Source organism: Cryptotermes secundus, unplaced genomic scaffold (assembly GCF_002891405.2).
Source record: "Cryptotermes secundus unplaced genomic scaffold, Csec_1.0 scaffold285, whole genome shotgun sequence".
Classification (NCBI taxonomy): domain Eukaryota; kingdom Metazoa; phylum Arthropoda; class Insecta; order Blattodea; family Kalotermitidae; genus Cryptotermes; species Cryptotermes secundus.
The window spans coordinates 270,005-294,627 of record NW_019744410.1 but is presented as its reverse complement, the minus strand read 5'-3'; the positions used below and the strand labels follow the sequence as shown (position 1 = coordinate 294,627).

Here is a 24,623-nt window from a genome sequence, read left to right as displayed (position 1 = left end):
CACAAATCCAACTTGACCAGACCCGGGATCGAACCCAGGCCACCGTGGTGGGAAGCCAGCGACTAACCGCTTGAGCTATGGCGCCGCCCAGAAACATGGTTGATTGTGATTTTAAAAGAAATAGTTCCACATAGTTCAATGATTTAGAACAACCACAGAGAATTAAATTGAAGATATTCTGATAGACCCAAGAAGTAAGTTTTGCACATATTGAAAGTCATGTCACAAAATCTTTCTGATTGTGTACCTATAGCTATTCTGTGTTACATGCATTTAAAATGAAAGCAACATTATCATACTTCTGTGAAGAGTCCTGATATATTTAATCATAATACATATTCTAAAATCTCTTTAAGATTGAAAAAATAATATCATGACCACGCGAAAATTATTTCAGTTTTGTTACAGTCACGGCTGAATTACATATTAAATTTAATGCTGAGAGAAATTGTAAATATGAATATAATTGCAAGACTAGGACATGAATTTTTCATTCACCTAAGAGCAACATGTATTTCCTCAAACTTCAGTTCTTGGCACTGATTTCAGTACACTGTGAGTTAATGAATATCAACCAACTGTATATACAAATATATGAAGTAAATAGTAGTGGAGAATTTGGAATTTACATATTAATGGTTGACTCAGGTGTCTTTAGAATTTACCACATATTTTCCACCATGTTAGTTTGTGTATTTTGCCTCCAACAACAAGCCCATTGCCATCATTTTGGAGAATGTCAAAGAAGGCTCCATCATCTGTTCCAATAGTTGATGTAGATTCAAGATGAAAGATCTGGAAGATGTGGGTGATAAGCATTTGACAATTGGCCACAAGTACAAATTTTGAATGGATGTTGGTATCTGACAAGTAGTGTAACAAGTAGCAGCGAGGTACCATGCACCACCCTGCAAAGTCACACTTGGCCAATTTTATATGGCAGAGTCAACTCAAAAAGGATTCCTTTGATGCCATTTTGGAAACAGTCAAACAGTACTGGTCACAAGATACCAGATGCTTTCCTGAATATGCCATTGTAGGTAAAGTCACAGAAACTGTCCACAAAACTGTTTTGGGTCACCCATTAATTTGTAAATACCAAGAATTTTTTTGTGGCTTAAAATATTATTTAGCATTATGTGTAAGGTTACTAAATTTGCTCATTTTTTCAATTTCATACATAAAGACCATTCAGTAGTGTTGACATAACTACGCAAATTTCAGGCTGAATCCAACATGAAAAAGTATGGCAATATCTTAATCCAGAATGCTCCTGAGGAATCAACACAGTTCCTTAAGAAGCTTTGTACAGACTACCGGCCTAGCAACAAGCCGCTTGTGGACCAGGTGAGGTAGTAGATCAGTTTTAGGTAATTCTTTGTACATTTGTTGGGCCATGCCATAGCTCAAGCGGTTAGTCGCTGGCTTCCCACCGTGGCTGCCCAGGTTTGATCCCGGGTCTGGTCAAGTGGGATTTGTGGTGGACAAAGTGGTGCTGGGGCGGGTTTTCTCCTAGTACTTATGTTTCCCCTGCCAATCTTCATTCCACCAAATTCTCCATCATAATCACCTGGGGCAGGCTACAATAGGCCAATCAGTGGCCGCTGTGCTGAGTGGACCCAGTTGGACTCCACCCCCCACTAAGCATATTGTAGAGACAGTGTCACGTAACTTCGAACAAGGCCACACTTTCCCCGCAACCCACCCCCCTGTCTGAAATTTTTCTTTGCATTCAAGGATACTCTTGGCACTCTTGGCCTTGTTCGAAGTTACGTGACACTTGCTATAAATTTGTTTTTGCTACCATGTCAGATAACCTCTGTTGCCTTACACACTTTCCTATCCAGTAGCTGCTGGGAAAGCATGTGGAAATGCCCACTCACTTTCATCAACTTTCATGCGTGTTAAAAAATGCCAACTTTGCAGTACCACAGAAGTTGAAGAGTGTAGCAAAATTGGCACTATTCAACATAGAGCTCCCAGTCATCATATAGTGAAATCCCCATTTCAAGCTTCTATCCAGGAACACAGCATTTAAACAGTGAACTTACATCCAGTTACCTAATTTCATCACTTGTGATATTTTTATCGTCCTGGCCTGTACCTATTGAAGGTAAATGAATAGTCTTAAAATGTTGAACACCTGTATGCTGGAAACCTTCAGTGGGGAAACATTTCTACTGATATCACTGGAAGTTGGTATACAGGGACACTGAGCACTGGATTATGATCAATCACAACTCAATTAATATTAGATGGAAATCAGTGATGTTGTAGCACACAGCTGAAAACTTCAACAGAGCACAAAATTGTTTACTCATTTTTGTTTAATGTATTTGTGTGTTCAAAAATATAAACATGGGAAGTCCTGTGATTAGTGCTCTGAAATTTATGTTTCTTACCTCAAGTTCTTGGCTTAAAACTTTTGTTTCTTCAGACTGGAGCTCTTGGCTTTATGCCTTATCTCTTGTTTATGTTTTTAAACTCATGTTCTTGGCTTTAGTATAAAATCTTTATAGGTATGTAGACTTCATCAAGTTAAGCCACATCCAGAACTCTTGTCTTCCTTTTATAATATATTGTCTTTGTTTCAGAACATGCTGGATGGGTCAAACATTCCTCGTGTGGAACGAGCAAATCCAGAAGAATTCATTCACTTGTTCCTCAACAATTCAGAGAGATTAGTGGAATTCCTAGAACATCTGGTCAAGGTACTGATTTCTTCTAACAGTTTCATCAAGGCAGAGGTCCAGAACACATAACAAGCAGAAAGAACTCACCTTTCACATTTTAATGGATACCATTACTGCTGCTTTGAATATGGGAGATTACAATAACAGCAAAGATGTACAGGATTTTCAGACTTTTCCATCATCTGGTATTCTAAAGAATACAACATGACTATTCAGGTGTTGAAGTTAACTATGTCTAACAGACCCAACAGAGTAGGTGTCTCATACCCCTCACCTGAGGATGGAAGCAGATCCAGTTTCCAAAACGTGTTCTTGAGAATAATGGACAAAGGACAAAGTCCAAGAACATAGTAATCCTGAATGTTATACACCGTCTCAGAGCCTTTTAGAATCTATGGTAACAGGTGTTCTGATACCAGTATAAACCTTAGAGTAAGCCATTGTGATCACACAATTTCTGCAAGGTCACCATTCATAAGGATTGGGTATGATCTGAAAAGAAGTGGTCAGAGACTTCTTTAAGATCTAGTCCTTGCATTTGCTCTACACACACTGAGAAGGGTCATGAGAACTTTGGTCACAATAGCTTTCCTCTTAGCTGATATTTGTACCTGGGATATCTTAAATAAGATTATAAGCATTAACTGATACAATTTGCATAAGTAGCAAAACATTTTATCTTCCATTCATCACCATTTGGTTTATGAAAATTGTTTTTCTAGGGTTTGCAGCAGTAATTCAATTCAATTCAAAGTAACCTAACATTTATGAAATTAAATAAAGGTAAGATAAATGCGCAGTAAAATCCCCATTTATTATTTTTCACCTTAAGACTTCCCTCATTTAATGTTAGTTTTAATGATCTCAAGTCAACAATCTGGTAATTTTCCTCCATTTAAAACTTTCCTCAGCTTAGTGCTGAAATACATTCCTCCCCAAAGAAATCTTAAATGGGCGGTTTGCTATATATGGACAAATTCTTTAGTTCAAGTTTCATACCTATTTGGTGTAAGAGGATTTCTCTTTTCAACTTTTTCTCTTCTGTTTAATTAGTATGTTAATGTGCCGTAGGTTCAGCCCAGATGGAGCACTCTGGTATACAACACCCTCGTTGAGCACTATCTGCATGTGTGGGCATCACTTACTGACCCAACAAGCAAAACTCAGTATGAACAGAAGATTCTGCACCTCTTGCAAAACTCGGACGCAAATTATGACAAGGATCAGACTCTCATTCTGTGCCAGATTCACAACTTCAAGAGTGGCGTTCTTTATCTCTATGAGGAGAGCAAATTGTATGTACAATGAGTTGTATTTTATTATTAGATTACAATGAACCTTAATATTGCTAAAATTTATAAAATTCCTGAAGATGCTCATTTTAATGGATAGTTATAATATGGATGAAATATGTAGCTACAAGTCCATCCCTTAACTTATAATTATGCATAATACATTGTGATACCGAGGTTTAAACAATAAAACAGTGAGTTTAAGGTCTTTCATTCTGGTCCGTCACACTAACAAATTAACAATCAAGTTCCTTCCGTCAAATGTGACACTTTTATAAGTTTTCCACCTCGTCACCACCTGCCTTACATGTTTCGGCTCACCACGGAGCCATCATCAGAGGCATTTATAGTAGAAAAAGAAATCACCAACACACAAAACTTCACTTTGTTAAAAATAGCCACGTTCCAGTTAATTAAAATAATTACAATAGTTAAAATTGCCGAGAGTGTCGGTTCACTAAAGGTTTTCCACACACCACGGTAGCTTTCTTATTTAATTCGTCGTTAATTCTGTAAAAATTATGTTTCGTTATTTGAAGTAAGAATTCTTAAAATTCCTAGAATTCTTTCCCGCTTGGCCCAGTCTTTTTTCTTCGGGATGTTGTTGACGTGTGTTGTCTGTCGGTTGTTGATGTTGCTTGTCTGTGTGTTGCGATGCTTCTGTGCATGTGCTTGTGTGAAGCACACAAGCATCGCAACACACAGACAAGCAACATCAACAACCGACAGACAACACACGTCAACAACATCCCGAAGAAAAAAGACTGGGCCAAGCGGGAAAGAATTCTAGGAATTTTAAGAATTCTTACTTCAAATAACGAAACATAATTTTTACAGAATTAACGACGAATTAAATAAGAAAGCTACCGTGGTGTGTGGAAAACCTTTAGTGAACCGACACTCTCGGCAATTTTAACTATTGTAATTATTTTAATTAACTGGAACGTGGCTATTTTTAACAAAGTGAAGTTTTGTGTGTTGGTGATTTCTTTTTCTACTATAAAGGCCTCTGATGATGGCTCCGTGGTGAGCCGAAACATGTAAGGCAGGTGGTGACGAGGTGGAAAACTTATAAAAGTGTCACATTTGACGGAAGGAACTTGATTGTTAATAAAACAGTGGTCATATTTAATGTGAGGGATGCATTCCTGAAGACCTTGCATGATTCAAGACGACTTCTGAAACACACAAGTGAGTGTTCCCAAATTCTGGGATTTGAAATATTTCAAACTTGCACATAAAATGAGACTTTATTAATATTTTATATATTGCACTACTTCAGATTTGGAAGAAACGTAATCACACTGTACAGCATTATTTCTTCTTCTTTGAAATGGTTATCATGGAGATATAAAATTAACATATACTCATATTAATTGAATATTCCCATCACCAATACATTATCTGAAGTGGAGAGTTAAAGATTTTCATAAACTTTCATAACCTCTTCTGTTTTCAACTGATTGCTAATTAGCTTAAGGACCCAATTTTGTGTGCTTTAGGTATCAGCAAATTGTGCAGTACCATATCAGGCAACAGGACCATAAGGCAGTGTTGGCAAGTTGTCGGCGGTTTGGACATCAGGACCCCAGCCTCTGGGTGCAGGCACTTTGGTCCTGTGCTAAGGACCCCAACATGCCTAGCTCACTCTTATCCGAGATCCTCGGTGTGATAGGTAATCCTCGTATTCTTTTGGAAATCTTGAGAAAAATACTGATGGTTGTATAATGTGAGTAATGCATTATGTCACAGAGAAAGAGCGTTTGCTCTCTCCATTGCTGGTGGTGGATGCCCTGTCCAACTCATCAACAGCTACGCTGGGGGAAGTGCGAAACTACTTGTTAAGTGTTCTGCAAGCAGAGAGTGAGCTGGCAGAACAGGAGCAACAGCTGATTGACAAATATCGGCAGGAAACTGAGAGGATTCATGCCCAGATCAATTCCATTCAGACCAGGTTTGTGGGACCTCTTATATTTCATGTTATGATGTAAGACCATAGTCTCGTACATGATTGACTGACTGACTCTTCCAGGCTCTCTGTTATACTCAATCTGGCATTTTGGAAATCCTGTTTCACTATTTTGTCCAATTGAGTGTGATATTTTTAACATAAAAGTAAATAAATCCAGCCTGCAGAGGTGTTATGTGTTAAGTCACTTGGGGCAGTGATGCATTAACAGGTCAGGGGCAAGTTTTTTGCCAGAGCCTAGTATTGCAAAAATGAATTGTGCAGTGGTTCAGGTTTGTATACATTGGTTTAACTTTTCCCAGATGTGTATACCATTTGTTTTATAAACTTACATTTTGAAGAAACAGTGAACTATTAACAGTTCTAGTATGTTCCATCTAGATGGCATCTGAGAGCAGAAATATTAAAATTAATGTGAGGCCAGACCAGGATGGAGAACTCTGAAATTAATTTCAGTGTATGTATTGAAATAAATGAGGAATTATTTTCAGAATAATTCTGATAAAGTAAAGCTAAAAATGGTAAATTTGTCTGTAGGCTTAATTAATTAAGCACCATGCAACGAAGATGTATGGGGGAGTTAAAGAATAGTTTCACCCTTCTTGACCTTGGTGTTTAGTGGAGGTAGAGTGGTCAGCTTCACACCATGGCTGCTTTATGCCCAGGGAAATAGCCCCAAGTACCCATTGGATAGGAGGCTGGGTGGGCCTCAGGGCTGGCCAGGATGATGTTGAGTAGACAAAAATCTCTTACTCCTGCTGGGATGAAACCCAAGCTGCTGAGCCCATAGCAAAACAATATACCGACAGCTGTCCTGGCTCTTAGAGTAATTCTGATATTGATAAAAATAGCTATGATGATAGTAACATGAAGCCAGTAATTGAATGTATGAGGGGTAGGCCTCCTCGGTCCTTGCACCGCAACCTACAGTGGTCTGTTGTGTTTAAGCCAGTAATTAGTGACAGTAATAGGTTCAGTCGGGGGAGGGGGGCACATGGTAGCGTTTGGTTGAGGCACTGTGCTACAAGCCAGAAGGTCGCGAGTTCGAATTCACAGAATCCTTCCAGCCGCACTATGGCCCTGAGGTCAACTAAGCCTCTAACAGAAATGAATACCAGGAATCTTCCTTGGGAGTAAAGAGCAGCCGATGCATAAGGCTGACAACCTTACCGACATCTTTGAGCTGATTGTTTAGAAAATATGGAAGCCGTGCCATCTCACAACCCTATTGGCCTCCACGGCCTGTTACAGGGGCAGCTTTATCTTTAATAGGATTAGTCAGTGTGTTTTATTTAGCAGCAAAAGACTTTGTTTCCACTCTGAGAAACCGGCACCTAACTGCATGACCTACTGAAAAGAGTGAGGAAGGTGTAAAAATGGAAGGAATTCAACATGAGATTATTTACTTTGGTTCACTGAAATTTATATTTAAATTGAGGACCTAAATTTACAGTTTCACTTCATATGAGGCATTTCATTTTTGAGTGTCAAGTATTAGATGAGTACTTATTAAATAAAAATAGAATATAAAATATTCAGTTGGAGATTGCCATTTTGCTTTTTCTAACAATTTTTGTTCTAATGGTGTTCGGCGTATAATTATGAATCATTATATGATACATTTAATGCATGATTTTTTTAAACTCTTCAACATTTTTTGGTTGAATTGCTGTTTATTGTGTTAATAATGTTCCAGCACAATTATTTTCCAAGGGTCCAGGTGCAATGCTTGCAACCATCAGCTGGAACTGCCATCCATCCACTTTCTGTGCCAACATTCCTTCCATCAGCAGTGAGTAATGTTCCGGTCCAGTGCTTCCAATAGTGGTGTTTTATAAAACTGGCATACTATAAATATTTTTGTCAATATACATGATGAGATTTGACATTCTCATGTCACTGAATATGAAGACTATATCTTCTTGGATGTGATACTGTGTAGTTTGGCAGATAGCTACCAGACTACATGGCATCACATCCTAGAAGACCATGATCTATACAGGGTGTCCAAGGAGGAATGTACTAAACTTCGGGAGGGTGTTCCTTATGTTATAGTATGCCGATATAACCCAAAACACCTATGTCCAAAGTTGAACGGTTACAGAGATAATGGCTCAAGAAAAGTGTGGTANATGATCTATATATACAGGTTGATGTGTGAAAAGTGTTACATCAATCATAGGTAGGTTGCTGTGGAGGTCATTTGAAGTATAAAATGTTACAAACAAGCTGAATTATATTGAATAGGATATCAGATATGCAGAATGATCAGTATANTGTGGTATTCTGGCGAGTCCACGCACTGTACCTGTCAGCTGGCATGTCTTATCTACATTTGTCCTTGAGTGTGGTGGTGGCAGCTCACGTTAGCCCCATACACTCGCATACCAGAACGCGCAGTCAGCAATGTTACGAAGTTTGGCAGATTCCTCCTGGGACACCCTGTATATATACAGGTTGATGTGTGAAAAGTGTTACATCAATCATAGGTAGGTTGCTGTGGAGGCCATTTGAAGTATAAAATGTTACAAAAAGCTGAACTGTATTGAATAGGATATCAGATATGCAGAATGATCAGTATGTAGGGAGATTGCTGTGGAGGTTGTTTGGAGTTGACTTCATTCACTTCATCAGCCTTTTTTATGTATGATATTTGAGGTAACTTGAGGACGCTGAAAAGCAAATATTGCCATGCAGTCTATAGTAATTACATTCTGGGGTGTGTTGCAAGTGTTAAAGAGATACGCTGTGCGACTGATGTTTTATTTTGGACTACTACTTAGCCCTGTTAAGCATATGTACTTGCAGAGTTAGACCATCTGGAACAGATCCTGTGAAACTGGAGTAAATACAGTATTTACTTTGTGTTGCAAAAATATCCCCATATTTTGACTTGAAAATGGAAGTACTATTCAGAATCCCTACCATACGATCATAAATGAAACTTAGCGGGTACTTTGCAATGAAAATCTTGGAAAGAAAAGTTATTTTTTTAATTCACTAAATATATATGAATGTGTATATGTATATATTTATGTATGTATTTATTTATTTGTAGTTGATATAAAATTTTCCATTCCAATTTATCTCCACATAAACCTCCAAAAATTATTGACTTAACCTTTCATTCATGTAGTAGGTTGGATAGAAGTTTTTAGGCAATGTTGCATGGGAGCAGAAAGCTAACAGTTGGATGTAAGATAATGGAGTATTCTGCAATAAAAAAAATAAACACCAAATATTGTTATTGTTTTATGTTTGTTCCAGTTGCTTCCAGAGCTATTCTGAGAATGAAAATGAATGTCCTGCATGTCTTCCAAACAATAAAAAGATACTGGACATCATCAAGTCTCAGGTATCCATTTTGTATGAATGAAACATAGCAGTCATATGGATACTGTTCAAAGTGATGGGTGCAATACACAAAACTAGTGTCACTGTCTTAGTATGATCCTTTCCTGGACCAGATTAAACATTTCAGAAGTAAAACTGATGGAAACTAGTAAAGGTGAAGTAGTTGCTATATTAAGCACCATGTAATGAAGCTATATAGGGAGGAATGGAGGTAAAGCTCCAGACATTCTTGACCTTTTTATTTGGTGGAAGCAAGCAGTCACATTAACTTTGTGGCAGCCTTACCCTGGTACCCATCAGAAGGAAGACTAATTCTAACCTTAAATCTGTGAAGAAAATCTAATTCTAATTCTTACAGTGTGACATGACTGCAAAATGGTCTTTGGGCTATATGAATGTTGTAAAAATGATGTTAAGTCATTCATTTTTCATCTTATGATGCTCCATTCCTTTTTAGTCCTGTGAACTTCAAATAGTTATTTTCTTATAGACATTTCAGTCTTAAAGTGTTGTTATTAAATTTTAAAGTACTGAACAATTCCTCATGATATATTTACATGGTAGCGTAGTTGGTTGAGGCAATATGGTACAAGCCAGAAGGTCGTGGGTTCAAGTCCCGATGAGTTCATTGGATTCTTTTCAATTGGCCTAATCCTTCCAACTGCACTATGGCCCAGGGGTCGACTCAGCCTCTTAACAGAAATGAGTACCAGGAATTAAATAATTTTCCTGGGGAGTAAAGCGCAGCCGCCACATAAGGCTGACAACCTTACCGCCATCTTTGAGCTGATTGTCTAGATAATGTGGGACCCTCAGCGTCTCACAATCCTATGGGCCTTCACGGCCTGTTAACAGGGACAGCTTTACTTTACTTACTTATAATTAATATAAATTACATATATTAAAAGCTTGGATTTTGAATAGATGCACACAGAAGAGTAAATTGTTATCTTTTTACTTATACTGTCAAAATGAAATTATTAAAAAATACTCTCATGAAAAGTTTAAACAGGGATTTATGGTTGTGGCATATTAAGGTGTAGCTGCCTTAAAAAGTGGCTGTGGAAAGCTTTTCTTTGATAAATAAGTAGTATATAGGCCTGTGTCCCTTCATAAGAAACACTGATACTGTAAAGCAGTTGTATATAACTTATCTCTTTATCAAAACATGAATTGCAGGAACAAATACGAGATTTGCATGAAACATTCCACAGCCAGCTCGAACGAGCTGAGGACGGCTTCTCATTGGTGGCTGATTACTTTGGACGAGGAGTCTTCAATAAGCTGACTGTCATAACTGACTCTCCAGACAAAACAAATATCAGTAAGCAGAAATCTTATAGTGTTAATTTTTGTTCAAAGTTTCAGGTTTTACTGCCATTTTCTTTAATGTGTATCATAATATTGCCCTTCCATCTGTGCCTTGGGATACCTTCGAAGTCCCCTTTATCAGCGGTTCCGAAAGCTTTTCAGTTCATGGAGCACCAGGACATTGTATTGTCCTCTGAGGAACACATTGAAAAATTAATTCTTTTATGCCATCATAAAGGTAAAAGAAGTAAAGTTGTCCCTGTACTTAACTATTTAAGCACTGTGCCATGAAGGTGTATGGGGAAGTGGATGTATCATTCAGACTATAAACAATATTTTCAGCAGAAAATGTCATATTATGGTCTGCACATCTCAAAAAATGATGATAACAAGTGGCATTGGTGGTGATGACAGATAACATCTGGCAAAAACAAAAGATAAATAAAAAAGTATGTAGGGCACTGACAGCAATTATAAAATTGAGAAGAAGATTCAATTCATTAACTTAATGTTTCTCTGAGAATTTGAGGAAAGACTGACGTTACTCAAGTTTTAGTGGGGGAACGCTAAGGTCAAGTTGATGGAGTGTTATGTCAGAGCATAATTAGCAACCCCTGCCATAGATCCTTCATAGTACTAAAGAGTAACAAGAGGAGTCATATTCAGAATAGGGACGTTTGTCTACTTTTTTGGGTGCAAAATGTAATTCATTAAATTTGGAAGTTCTGTCAGCAGTGGAAAGAAGATATGCATTAGATACCATCATATCATTTATGCAGAGCAGTTTTGGAATACAGGTCTCCTGGATGAAGTGTCCATGGAAATCCTGGGAAGAAATTGACCAGTATATTTGCATCTGAGTGGGGAATGAAGTATCCAAACCTATGGAGGAAGAAGTAGTGTTTCTTTCCAGTCTAATCCTAGTCTTTTTATGTCCTTCAGTCTGTCATGTTACTTCCTCTTTCTCTTGAGGATCTCAAATTTACTCCCATGTCTGCCAGTCTCTTAGATTTTTTTTATCTTTTGATTTATGTAATATTCTTATGAGGACTTTACTCCAGCGTTTTGCCTTATTACTTCATTCTTGATGGAGCCGCGATAGCTCAGTTGGTATAGTGACTGGCTGTGGGCTGGATGACCGTGGATTTGGGGTTCAATTCTTGGTAGGGTCATGAATCTTTTCTTCTCCGTGTTATCCAGACTGGATCTGGGGTCCACCCAACCTGCTAACCAATGGGTATGGGGAGGGGGCTCTTTTGCCGGGGCATGAAACTGACCAATCACCTTGAGCTAGTGCAGAGGTCAAGAAAATGTGGATCTATACATCCATTCCCCCATGCACCTTCATGGTATTCTGCTTAATTAGTTAAGCACAGGGACAGCTTTACCTTCTTATTTCATTCTTGATTCTGTCTCTTGACTGTTCCAGTCATTCTCACCTGTATGTCACATATTATGTAATATGTACAGTTTGTATACCTTCCTTGTACTGAGAAAGTAAGATTAGATAAACATGCCTGTTAACTACTTATACTGTCTTATCTGATTATCATATCTGTAGTTCAATAATAAACTTGGTAAGATAGTAAATAATGGTATTTTCTTCCAGTTTGAAATATTACAGCATGCAAGTGATCTGTGAGGCAGAGTCATGTGCAACTTGTTTGATTTGCTTTTCTTAGAATCATCTAAACCTCTCAGTGATGGCTCACTATCATATGGTCCTGGAGCTGAGGCTCGCCTTAGGCTAGGAGAGGGTCAGGTAACACGTAATTGTAAGTACAAATGTTTAAGCTTTGTGTCCTCAGTGATGTACCATGCAAGACTGTATTACAGTCCACATATATCTACTAGCACAGTGGTGGCAAACGTCATGCAAGTTCATTTTGGCTGACAGCCTCAGGAGGCCACCACATATTGCCTTTCCACTAATTTTATGGCATGGCAATGATAGCTTTGAACGTTACAGATCATTTGTTTGTTATTATTAATTTGTAACATATGTAAGTTAATAGGAAAATTTGCATGATATGCAGGGAAATTTTGTAACTTTTTTGTTCAGTTGGTATATGAGCTGGTGAATGTTCAACATTATTGTACATTAGTCTGTGTGCAACAAATTCATTTGCTATATTACCACCAATCCTAGAAATTACATTTAAATGTTTGCTAATTAGGTAGAGTGTGTTTATGTTGTGCCTAAATATACTATAAGCTCTTGATTTTGCTGTCCATCAGCTGTCAAATAGGTTGAGAGGTTTCATTTGGTCTGATACTGTATGGAACTAAGTGACTATTTTGACGTCCCCACATACAAAATCCTACGCTTCATTTGAAGCACAGGATTGCTGAAGGGATAATTAAAAGGGGAAGCACAATAAATCACTGTAGGTCGCGGTGCAAGGGCCGAGAAGCTCCACCTCTTATACACTCATTCATTCATTCATTCATTTGGTCTTTAACCACATTTCTCAAATCATGTAGGAGAGTTTCATAACACACTTAGGTACACTAATGCACATAATCCCCCCCCCAAAAAAAGAACAAGTTATGGTGGTATAACTATTTTGCTGTAGAAGACTTATGGCCAAAATTTAGGTTCACTAAGTTTAGGTTTAAGTTCATACTTGATTTGTTGGATGACTTTTTTAGATCCCTTAACCAACCAATGTACTTGATATTTGGCATTTGTATTCTGTTCGTTTTTTAATTATTTCCTACAGAAATATCATAAATTTAGTTATAAACTGATCAGAAAGTGTACTTGATTTTTCAACAGCTACTTAGGCATAGTTTATTTTTTAAGAATTTAAACCATGTTTCCCTAAAGGAAGATTAAGAGCAAGATAATTAAAGAAACTGGTGGACTATGTATGGGTAGACTCCAGATTTTAGAAATTAATACTGGATCAGTGAACAGTCATGGAAAGGTATTTCTAATTTCTGAATGCGAAAAATATGCTATATGTGAATGCACTGGAGTTGTGCGGTGTTGCTGTTTGTATAGTGGGACGTAGCTGTGTTACTGCCAGTCAAATAAATATGCTTCCTGAAACAATGTTTACAGGATATAGATTCTTATTCTGCTAAACATCTTGAATCTTTTGCAGCCTTCGACAGCCGTACAGTACAAGGGGATCGAAGAAATGTTGGTAATGTTAGTACAGTCATTACACCTTCAGAAGGCAGGGTGAGGCTAGAAGAGAGTCGCCATTCAGACCTGTACAGTTCTTCTCTTGAAGCAAACCTGACCTGGAATGTGGTTGAAGCTTCCTCTCGAACATCAGCATCACCGGCAAGGATTTCCCCTGCTCGGGGATCCCCTGCCAGAGGCTCACCTGACTCTCTTCGAAATGTGCAGCCTCTCATTAACAAAACCCTAACCCCTCGTCATTCACCTTCCCCCAGGGCCACTCCACCTCCCAAACCACGAACTGAGCCTTCCAGAAATCCATTTGATGAAGATGACTATGATGAAAGCAAAAATCCATTTGCAGATGACAAATCCACAAATCCATTCAGTGGGGATGCTGATGATTATGATAAGAACTTGAATCCATTTGAAACATGACTGATTTCTTTATTCTTAGTCATTTGTATATATACATGATTGCTAGAGCAGAGGTCAGGGGCCATATCAGCAATGTGCTACAATAGATATACATGCCACCATAGTTTATATATTATAAATACCATGTAAATTAGATTTGAAAGGAAAATATTAGGGCAAATGGTACAGGAAAGGTGAAACAACGTGTTGTTGCATGGTGTCAGTGAGTAATGATGTGCTTCTGAACATGTTCTGTTTTTAACTTAATTTGTGTACGTAAACCATACTGAACGTTTTTCTGTAGGTTACAAAACAGGCAAAGCACAATTATTTGAACTCCTGCAACAGAAATGTAGAAGTCAAAGTTGATAGCCTAGGCAGAATGTGGGCAAATTAATACCTTCTGATTTGAATTTGTATTGCCCCCAAATGTATCCTCCAGTAGTATTCATACAATTGCACAGTAGTGTTTTTGTCTTTCAACATACACGCAGAAATTTCCATATAAAACTTGCATATGTCCAACTCCTTACCAACTTTAATTTGTGTGTCTACAGAGATATTGCTACCATGAAGTATGCAAACATGACCTAAGTCATGTAGAAGCCACATATATAATTTATGGTTATGTAAAAGCTAGAACACCATGTTGAGCAGGGTGATTTTGTATGCCAAGATTTATTGTCTGGAAGCATTGAGAATACAGCTAGCAGAGAGACAAGAGGGAGTGAGAGTATATTTGGTTACCTAACTCAAAAACACTGCATAATTTTGGTTACCATAAAGCTAAAATAATATCTTTGCATATTCTGCTCTTGTTTTCCTGCACTGTAGCTAAAATGCAAAGGCCAAAGGCATTTGTATTGCCCACAAGTAGCATTTTACACGTACACTTGACACATGGTTTGCTTTCCAAATTTTTAATCCATATCAAAATATCTGTCCAACCTTACCATTAGCAAACATGAATGAGGCATTCTATATGACAAGAATACATTTTCCCCACTTGTTTACCTTACCACTGTGATTAGAGAAATTGTACAGGGCTGAAAAAAAAAGGACCAAGAGCTCATATTAATTTCATAAACTGTGGCACAATATTGTTCCTGGGCATAATGGATATTGTGTAGTTTCCTATTATTGTTGCTGCTATGGTGCCTGACTTTTACATCATAAGATTTCAGACACTTATACAATCCTGTTCATTTTAAGTACTGAGTTTACCTTGGTATTGCTTTCACATTTAAAATGTAATTGTTGTAGGTTGTATGATCTCACGACACTGCTTGTATCAAGGTGCATCATGCAGTTATTTGTTGTATTGTAGCATGGTGTGCTTTGAAATATGCAGTTAAGGATTTCTGGTGATGTAGCATCAGGAATCACTGTCATAGTTTGGTTTGTCACAAGGCTTGGAAAAAGACACATGCAGCATTTACTGCTATAAATGATTATGAACAATATGCATATAATGATATTCTAGCTGTATTATTTCTTGTCTCTCTATTTTCATTGTATTAATTTACTAGTATACAGTACAGGCATATTCTTCAAATTCCATTTTTCATTGCATAATTCATGCATCTTCATTTTTCATCATGAAACTGAGGGGACAAAAATAAATCCCTGTACATTTCATATATTGCATTCTTATTTTGAAAGACACTAGGAGAAAAAAAAGTCCCCAACAATCTAAATGTGAGAAAACCAGATATAAAATGTGAGGCAAACAGAGCAAGTAAGTAGACATTGTATTCTGACAGAATGTTAGGAACTGTTCTTGGTCATGCGATCTGATGACCTTGAATTCTTGTGAAGTAATATGATGTTATTGTTAATTAACCTGTGAATAGGGTGAATAGGTGATGAGCGGGGCATGAGGATGTATTTAATAAAGACGAACTGTTGAAATAATAATAAAAAAAATCTTCTGTTCCCAGTTTACTCCATGTAGAATCTGCCATTTTCAGATATGTTTTCACTTTTATAGATAGATCAAGCATACAGTGATGTTTTCTCGACTATTTTCATATATTCTTGTGTAAATCACACAATGAAAAAAAAATACCAGAGTTATGTGATATGACACATGAGCCCTCCATTTCTCATTTTTGCTTGTTTATGCTAGTGGCATTTTCTGTGCGCAAGTACTGACATCAGTTTCACGAATAACTCTACCCTTGGTCCCAAATCTGTGAAACAGAATACTGCAATTAAATGCACTAACTTTGTGATACAAGTACTTCCTGAACAGACATCATACAGTAAACTACCTATTATCTGCCATGTATCAAGAATTGGTTCTGCTGGTCAAATGAAATATTTACACTAATCCAGCACAGTCAAAACATGTTTTCACTTTAGTCACGGCATGAAAGTCCCTTCCTAGGTGACACAGATTGATGAGTGAAAGATTTTGAAACACACTGTATTGCTACCATACATTCAGCTAGTCTATTGTAATGCCAGCTACTTTAGGGAGGATGACAGCACTGTTAGTGGTGGCTGAACATACACAAATGAGATATTTGTTTTTGAATCACTTCATAAAAATTGTAAATTCTGTTAGAAATTTCTGCCATTTGGATAGCTGAGCATTTACTGGATTTGGTGGTTAAGGCAGTAATCATACTGAACCTTATGTTTAATGTGATTGAACATTCAAATTTAGGATGAGAAGTATTGCATTAAGAATGTAAACTGCTATTTGCTGGATACTAATGCTTGCGCAGAAGGACGTTTCATGCAGGCATCTTTTACACACGCACAGTGCAGATAAAGTTACAGAGAACTTATTCCTCCCCATTCTTTACATAGGTCACATAGCCGTATGTATATCTTTTTATGAAGTTCTGGTCAAGACTAGCTAAAAAATTAAAGGCACAAAGCTCTAGTCGACATTGTTCCTAAGATACAGCACTTAAAAAAAGCAAATGTGGTATGAGGCCAACAGTATGCATGCTAACAACACCCTTTATATTTTGTTCATTACGCTCAGTATACTTGACTGATTCCTAACCTGTAATTTATGGGTAGTGTGTGGTAAGTTCTTAAATACTTCTGTTTATTGATATGTAAATTCTTGTGTAATTATGATAAAATGACTAAGTAGAGAATCATGTTATACACTGCATTTTAACATTTTGTGATTTTAAAATAGCAAATCATTCACAGTGTATCCACATGTTACTACAGTATGTACAATATGCTGCTTATGAATTAAATCCTGTACACGGTTAAAAAATTGAGGTATATGCTTGTCTCCTTGATCCTGTTACTCTTCATCCTTTGTGGCTGATTTTATTAAGTTTTATATAATAATCGCATAAACTTCCTACATAATGAAGATAACGGGGGAGCGGATGTAACGGACGGAGAACAGTTGCTGCAAGAGGACTAGCCGGACAAAAAGACGTTGCAAGAACAGCCTGCAAATAAAAGGAACAGGGATGTACCATCAGACTATTCAGGGTGAACAGCCTTAAGAAGGGAGCAGTGTGACATGTTGTGCTAGGCAGGACATCCCCTCCCCCACCAGGGGTGACATAACACTGGGCGCTGTCGCTACTATGGTAACAGGCCAGTCAACACTCTGCCCCCCCTCCCCCACGGTGATGTAGCGGGGGATGCCGCGGTTGCTACAGAGCAGTAAACAACCCTCCACAGTGTTGCTAGGCAACCTGTAAACATGGCATCATGCAACAGCAGTACCTATCACATAACTGTTTTCTGTGTTGTCCATGCCTAGGCTAAATAAGGAGCAGCAAACACTATTCAGTAGTAGTGAGTGAGTAGTGAGCCAGTTACTAGAAAAAAGAGTAACCAGTTAATTGCAGTCTAGTATTTGTAATACTGCAGATGGTAGTAGTAATTATGAGATTGTAAATTGTGTGATTGTAAGAGCGAGTGGAATAAATTCGCTATATCAAATAAGGCGTGAATTTACTTGTCACGTGACAATATTAAAAACATGCACCTATGAATGCAGTACATCTCTCACATAATATGTATGATCCATTAATGTATATATCACTGATGACAGTAAATTGATTTCTTTTAACCCTTTAAATAAGCTGTTAATGTAAATGCCTTCTTTGTAGTACAATCTATTATATTAAGCTCAGCAGGGGACATTTAATATCACTATATTAGATGGAGCAGAGGGTAAAGTAACTCTTCAGCTAGGTATTTGATTAAAAGTAATTGACACTTTATGGATACAAAAATCTGATATTCATTTTTTATCCATTTGTGTCTGATTTAGTAAACATGAAGGAAGGGTGATGTGAAAGTGATGAGATTGTATCTTCAGTGTCATGCATATGAAGTACATTGCAGTTTTAAAAACTGTTAAGTGTATAGCTTTGGTGTACACAGTGCCAAGAATTTCGTTCAATGTAGCCATCCTTTTTTTTATTTTGATCAGTATCAACCCAATAAAACCTACCTGTTATAAAGGAATTACATAGGTTTACTTCTTTGTGAAATCTGCTACTCATGTTCTCTATCATGGAGTGAACCATAACCCTAGAAATTACTGAGTAACATTTAACTCTTTAAAGGGCAAATGCATACATTCAATATTACTAGCTGCAAATTTTCAGCAGCTCAATCATGTTTCCCATTTATAAGTTGATTGATAATTGATTATTTGAGTGAATGGTGTATGTTCTTGGAGGTAAAAGTAAGGAAGTAAAGGTATCCCTGTAACATGCCTTGGAGGCCCATAGGGTTTTGAGATGTTGAGGTTCCCACATTTTCTAGACAATAGGCTCATAGAAGGTGGTAAGGTTGTCAGCCCTACGCGCCAGACACCCTTTACCCACAAGAATATTCCTGGTACTCATTTCTGTTAGAGGCTGAGTCGACTCCAGGGCCATAGTGCGGCTGGAAGGATTAGGTAAATTAAAAAAAAATCCAATGACCTCATCGGGATTCAATCCCGTGACCTTCCGGCTTGTAGCATGGTGTCTCAACCAACTATGCGACCGCATGGCCCCTATGTTCTTGGAGGTAGAAATCACATTTTTAAATATTTCTTTAGATAACCCAAAGGCTAGGGAGATGATACTGCTTATCCTGACAGTTGTTTGTTGTGGTTTCCCTCCGTGAAAATGCTGCGACAGTGCCTTGATTAGGATATGATGGCTTCCTTTTCAGTTCAGCCATCATCCTACCATTCAATTTCATGTAATTTCGTTGCTGAAAAAGTGTCATAAAGTAACCTGCAGGGAATAAAAAGACAGGCAATATGCAAAAGTAATATTTTCCTCTCTCTCTCTCTCTCTCTTCAAAATTTGTATAGCATGTTACATTATTAACATTACAAATTCCTCCAGGGATGTAATCATGATATACATGTTGGTTTTACTGATTTCTGATTATCTGTTGAATGATTGTGCTTGCTCTTTGGGAATGCAGGAACAGTAACTTGTTTGGTATACTTTGTTCAAACAATTATTGTGTTTTTGAACATTATCCAGCGTGTTGTTTTTTTTTCCTTAAAATATGTTTCAGTGACTGGATTCTGTCTTCAGGTAAAAACCTACAGACATTACAGGCATCATCTGTCCCCTCTTATTTCAGGGAATAGCTTAACATTAAAATATTGAATTATATTAAAAATAATATACATCTTTTTGGTTTAAGTTAAAAAGCTCTGGTAAGGTGTTTCAAAGAGGCCTCCGTAGTCTAGGGGTATCATTCCCACCTCATGACTCAAGGTACACGGGTTCAAACCCGGCGGAGGTCATGGAATTTTTAAGGACGGAAAAATTCAGGGAACAAGTCCTCCAGGAGGGACTTCAAGCCATGGGTCCTGTGTCACAGATTTATGGCACGTAAAAGATCCTCATGTCTCTAGGAGACCTCTGAGCAAAATTAGGCAAAGTTTCCCGCCAAAGTAGTTTCCAATGCCTCTGGTAGACGGGGGAAATATCAGGTACCGAGGGCTGACCTCATAGGCTGAACGGGGCTGATAGCACACACCAGTACCAGTAGGGTATGGCGACAGTAGAAATTAAAGGGGGTTGCACAATGGACCAATAACTGCATGGGGAAACCCACCCCCTCTAATAATAATAATAATGTGTTTCAAAATACTAACAGGCTGTATAATGGACACACAATATCTCAGAGCCTACGCTACGTTACAGGAAGAAGGGAAAGAGAGATGTGACGGAAAGAGCAAGTCCCTACTGATGATGCGGTGCCACCCATTTTGTCTTCCTGGGTATGTGAGCTGTTGTTTTCTTCACTGTTGTCACTATCATCACTTTCTCTACCTCCCAAACTGACTGGGTCGACTCCATTGTCAATATGTTCATCACTGTCATAATAATAAACATAATTTCATGTCCAATAGTGCAAGAACCACCTAACAATCCTCCCTCCCTGTACCATGGCTGGCAGGCCAACCTACTTTTGTTAACTGTAATGGTCAATGAAGCTCAGGATATTTTTTGTATCTGTAATAGTGACATCTATGTCAAGATACTGGTGAAATAATTTCAGTTTCAGTATCATATAAGATTATATGGAACATGCTTACAAGGGTTGTGGAAAAAGTCAGTGTAGAAATATAATAAACCAGTCAGAGTAGAACAAACTAAGACATACTGTATTTACGAGTACATTTTTTATCTGAAGTGTAACCAACCTGAAACAGAATTAGAAATTCAGTTTTCCTTCTCTTCAGAGATTACCTCCTGTCAATAACCTTCAATGTATGGCACTTATGAGAGATGATCATAAAAATGTGGGGCTGAACTTTTCTGCATATGAGTAACACACTACAAAAAGTGGCTGATATTACTGTTTGTGACTTTACTCAAACTGCAGGGAAGTCACTGTCTTGTATCAGTTGGGAATTACGCATTCGTATTGGTCCTCACAATGTTAAAAAGCTGTCATAAAACTTGGGAAGATGAGAATTTGAAATACATTCCATTCAGTTTAAATTACAATGATATTTTCATAGTCCATAAAATCTTCTGTATAATATCAATCTCATGCTGTTTTAAGCAATGATGTCAAGATTCGTTTTTGCCAGAAATATGTGCAGATCACCCCTGATCATCAGAAAACCATGTCTGACTTCTTTCATATAAACCGAAGCCATTGTAGCTTCTTATCCTATCCATTCCACAGGAGGCTGGCTGCTCCACTACACTGTATTCTTTTCCATCTGATGGCGTGCAGAAGTCTGTGAGCTGAGGTTCCTGGTCCTTGCAATGCCTGAATTCAACTTCCCTTTTGCTCTTTACCCTGTCATCACTGCCAAGGAGCTCCTCATCACACACAGTCAGTGAGACAAGGTCCTTGTACAGTTTCTCTTCAAATGGAAAGTTCAACTTGCTTAAAATCTGAAACAATAAGAATGGGGAGTGTGACTCCAGAAATTCTGTTTCAATCTACTAGCTGCTTTATGCAAAATGCACTCACTCATCTATTTACACAGGCTAATAATTTATTTCACAGTATACAATGGCCATTGCCTTCACCCAACAAAACAGATCCTATCATTCAACAAGAAACTTCACATCAGAAACACGCACAATACACCAATATTCACATTCCATCAAATTCTCCACAAATAAGAATATCTAACTAATTCTAAATTGTAATCAACTGTAAACAATTGTAACTATTGTAATTTTAATCTTACTCATATATTAAATTGTTGATATTCAGATTTAACTTGACTTGTCCTATATCATGTACACTGATCTACAGTGACAAAATCAATCAATAATGAAACCATGCGCTAGGCCAACTACAATTTAAGGGATTTTTAACATTTTAAGGTTAAATTATACCACATATGTTAAAAACTGATCCATTTTAAAGAAATTTATTTTAATTTCAACTTGGAATTTGGGGATTCCATATATTACTAATTTTGAAACCATCTGAACACTATCTATTATGCTTGAAACATGTGGTGATGTAGCATAACCACAACAAAACTAATATTAAGACTATTAATTTAACTCTATTTTTTTTAATTGTTAAGAAAACTGTGGTGATAAAACCAGCAGTGCACGGGTTCCACCATAAAATATGTAAAAACATGTCTTATCACGACCCAAGCGAAAACTGCTTGTGCTCGTTATGTGATCAGTTCTGCAATGTATACCACATCACAAGATGTAAAAACAATCATAAATCTCTGTGTGATTATAGCAAAGGCTAAAACCCAGAATCTATGTAATGCACATTCATGCGCTTTTCTGTTAATAAAAACTGTTGTGTAGTCTCTGTAACACATCACGATGCAAAAGAGTAAAATTAATAATTTCCTTGCCACCATAACTCACATATGCTGAGTGCATGACTATTTCTGGAACTTATGGTAAAGATTTTTCACATCGTACTTTTCAAGGCACACATTAGTGAAAATGTGCACAGGCTGAGTACATACTGTCAGTCACAAAGTATATGACTTAACTTCATTTCAGCCACTAAAAGTACAGTAAACCCACACTAATCCAGGGGGGGGGTAATCATGATNATAACATGCAAAAAAAAAAAAACTTAAAAAACAAATAAATGGAAAATTTAATGATATAAGTAGTGGTGATGAAAAGAAGAAAATAACAAAATATCACTGTAGAGCCTTTATTTAAAAACTACAAGAAGACAATACATTTATTCATCTATAGAAGACTCTGTCAGGTTTTGTCTGAACAGATAAGTGACTCACCTGCCTTCTTAAGGCCATGTGTCTTTAGAAGTATGTACTCAATTGAGAACAACATTTTTCATATTTTGATGCAGATTATCCAATATCCAGATTAACAGTAACCAGATTGGCAGTGGTTTACTGTACTTATATCTCTTTTACGCTTCACTTTCTTGTTGTAATTCAGTGGTATCAGTTAAAATTGTACTCCTTATTCCAAAAAGTCAATGTATTTATAAAACATACTGTCCCATACATTTTCCAAAAATATGAAACTGCTGGAGTTGCAAAAGCAAAGTGTTAGGAGAGAAAGAAGTACTACTGGACTGGTTTAATTTGGGAATGAAAGCAGTTAAGCAAAGTTGGAGGGGAAACAAGGGTTCCATGCAGTTTTTGTGGTTGAAATCTTTTCAAAAATTATAACATGAAAAATGCAGAAAGCTGGGAGGTTGACTACTGGAACAGGTTGTGAGGGGGCCCTTCATTCGTGCAATTTGGCCTTTAATGTGACGAAAACTGTCTTGGCCTTCCTTGAATTCATGAAAAATTTTGAATATAATTTAAAGATGTTATTCTGAATTGTCACCCAACACTACATTCATGGCTTCCTGAATGGGGGCGATTGCTGTATATCAGTGTAAGCTTAAAAACATTTTTGATGACTGTCTTCATTTATTATTGCAAAAAGAATAATACCTTTACATCCAGCACTTGCTTGGCTGGTGGATGGATGCCTGTGCCACTTGGTCGTTTCGCATCTAATCTTGCAGTATCCTGAATTTCTTTTGCTATGCACAATGTTGTATTGAGTTCAGGTGTTGCAAATTTGCTCTTGTAACTTGACTTCTTCACATCTGATCCTGGTTTGTCTTGTACAATATCTACTGGAATGGAAGGGCACAATCTTCCTCTTGCGAGTGGCACTAAAACTTGTTCGACATTCCTAACAAGAGTCTTTTTCACATTACAGGCTTTTCCTGAAACTTTCACGAATTTGGGGATTTCCGGTCTTTTATGAGTACTGACTGGCGGGTTCCAATATTTATCATCATGTCCACTGTCTTTGTCCAGGTACTTCGAAAGCCTGGTTGATACTTCATTTGTGCTTTCTATCGGTATTTTCGAATAACAGTCGCTTTTATCTGTGCAAAATGCAAACGTAACCCTCTTTTTCTTTGAACCCTGCGACTTTTTTACACTTACCATGATAAAACTTAAAACCAACACACTTGCAACCACCAACGACTACACTGCTTGCATTTCGCACGATGCACTCATTTGGTTCGCATCACGGATTATTAAATTCACATGAACCCCACTCAAGCTCGTTCCTTAGTGATCCATGTTAGGCCGGACCAGAGTTGAATACATGTTAGTAAATGGGGCAGCACAAATTGAAGAAACGGCAATGCAACTCGCGGGGAGACTGAGAAACTCAACATCCAGGCAACGGAGCAGCCCAGTCTACACACTATTGAGTTGCTGGGTAGATTCTTAGAAATCAGCTGTTCTGTAACACACTTCAGTGATTCGGTTGTTTGTTAAGATGGCACGAATATTTAATGCTGTCCACCCACCTACGTCTTGGTCTTCCCAGTGGTCCCTTGCCTTCTGGCTTTCCCAGCAATATTAAAATGGATCATAGAGAGATATGATGGGATGGTATGGATTGGATTCATCTGGCTCAGGATAGGGACCAGTGGAGGTCTTTTGTGAACACGGTAATGAACCTTCAGGTTCCATAAAATGCTGGGAAGTTCGTGAGTGGCTG

At 37.6% G+C, this 24,623-nt stretch overlaps 2 protein-coding genes across 3 annotated transcripts in view; one reads left to right on the top strand and one right to left on the bottom strand.

Moving 5' to 3' along the window:
* Positions 1 to 16,234, top strand: part of LOC111874693 (vacuolar protein sorting-associated protein 11 homolog) — a 33,914-nt gene extending 17,680 nt beyond the window's left edge. For both annotated transcript variants that reach the window (XM_023870407.2, XM_023870406.2), the window contains exons 12-21: positions 1,225 to 1,347; positions 2,595 to 2,711; positions 3,765 to 3,988; positions 5,488 to 5,660; positions 5,738 to 5,939; positions 7,651 to 7,746; positions 9,222 to 9,309; positions 10,488 to 10,632; positions 12,302 to 12,394; positions 13,730 to 16,234. In XM_023870407.2, the coding sequence (XP_023726175.1) occupies positions 1,225 to 1,347; positions 2,595 to 2,711; positions 3,765 to 3,988; positions 5,488 to 5,660; positions 5,738 to 5,939; positions 7,651 to 7,746; positions 9,222 to 9,309; positions 10,488 to 10,632; positions 12,302 to 12,394; positions 13,730 to 14,190 (1,722 nt within the window). In that variant the 3' untranslated portion in view covers positions 14,191 to 16,234. The remainder of the gene's footprint in view (positions 1 to 1,224; positions 1,348 to 2,594; positions 2,712 to 3,764; positions 3,989 to 5,487; positions 5,661 to 5,737; positions 5,940 to 7,650; positions 7,747 to 9,221; positions 9,310 to 10,487; positions 10,633 to 12,301; positions 12,395 to 13,729) is intronic.
* A 4,533-nt stretch (positions 16,235 to 20,767) lies between these two features.
* LOC111874694 lies at positions 20,768 to 24,321 on the bottom strand. Its single transcript, XM_023870408.2, has 2 exons — positions 23,549 to 24,321; positions 20,768 to 21,533 (listed from the first exon to the last, which is right to left on the bottom strand). Exons 1-2 carry the CDS (start codon positions 24,056 to 24,058, stop codon positions 21,234 to 21,236), a joined length of 810 nt encoding a protein of 269 aa, XP_023726176.1. The 5' UTR covers positions 24,059 to 24,321; the 3' UTR covers positions 20,768 to 21,233.
* Positions 24,322 to 24,623: the final 302 nt, after the last annotated feature.

Bases quoted from the DNA above. Each gene is read 5' to 3' on its own strand.
- LOC111874694 (XM_023870408.2), bottom strand. From the start codon at position 24,058: ATGGTAAGTGTAAAAAAGTCGCAGGGTTCAAAGAAAAAGAGGGTTACG. The intron at 21,534-23,548 runs GTATTATTCTTT...TTATTGTTTCAG, and splicing joins AGCAAGTGCTGGATGTAAAG to ATTTTAAGCAAGTTGAACTT.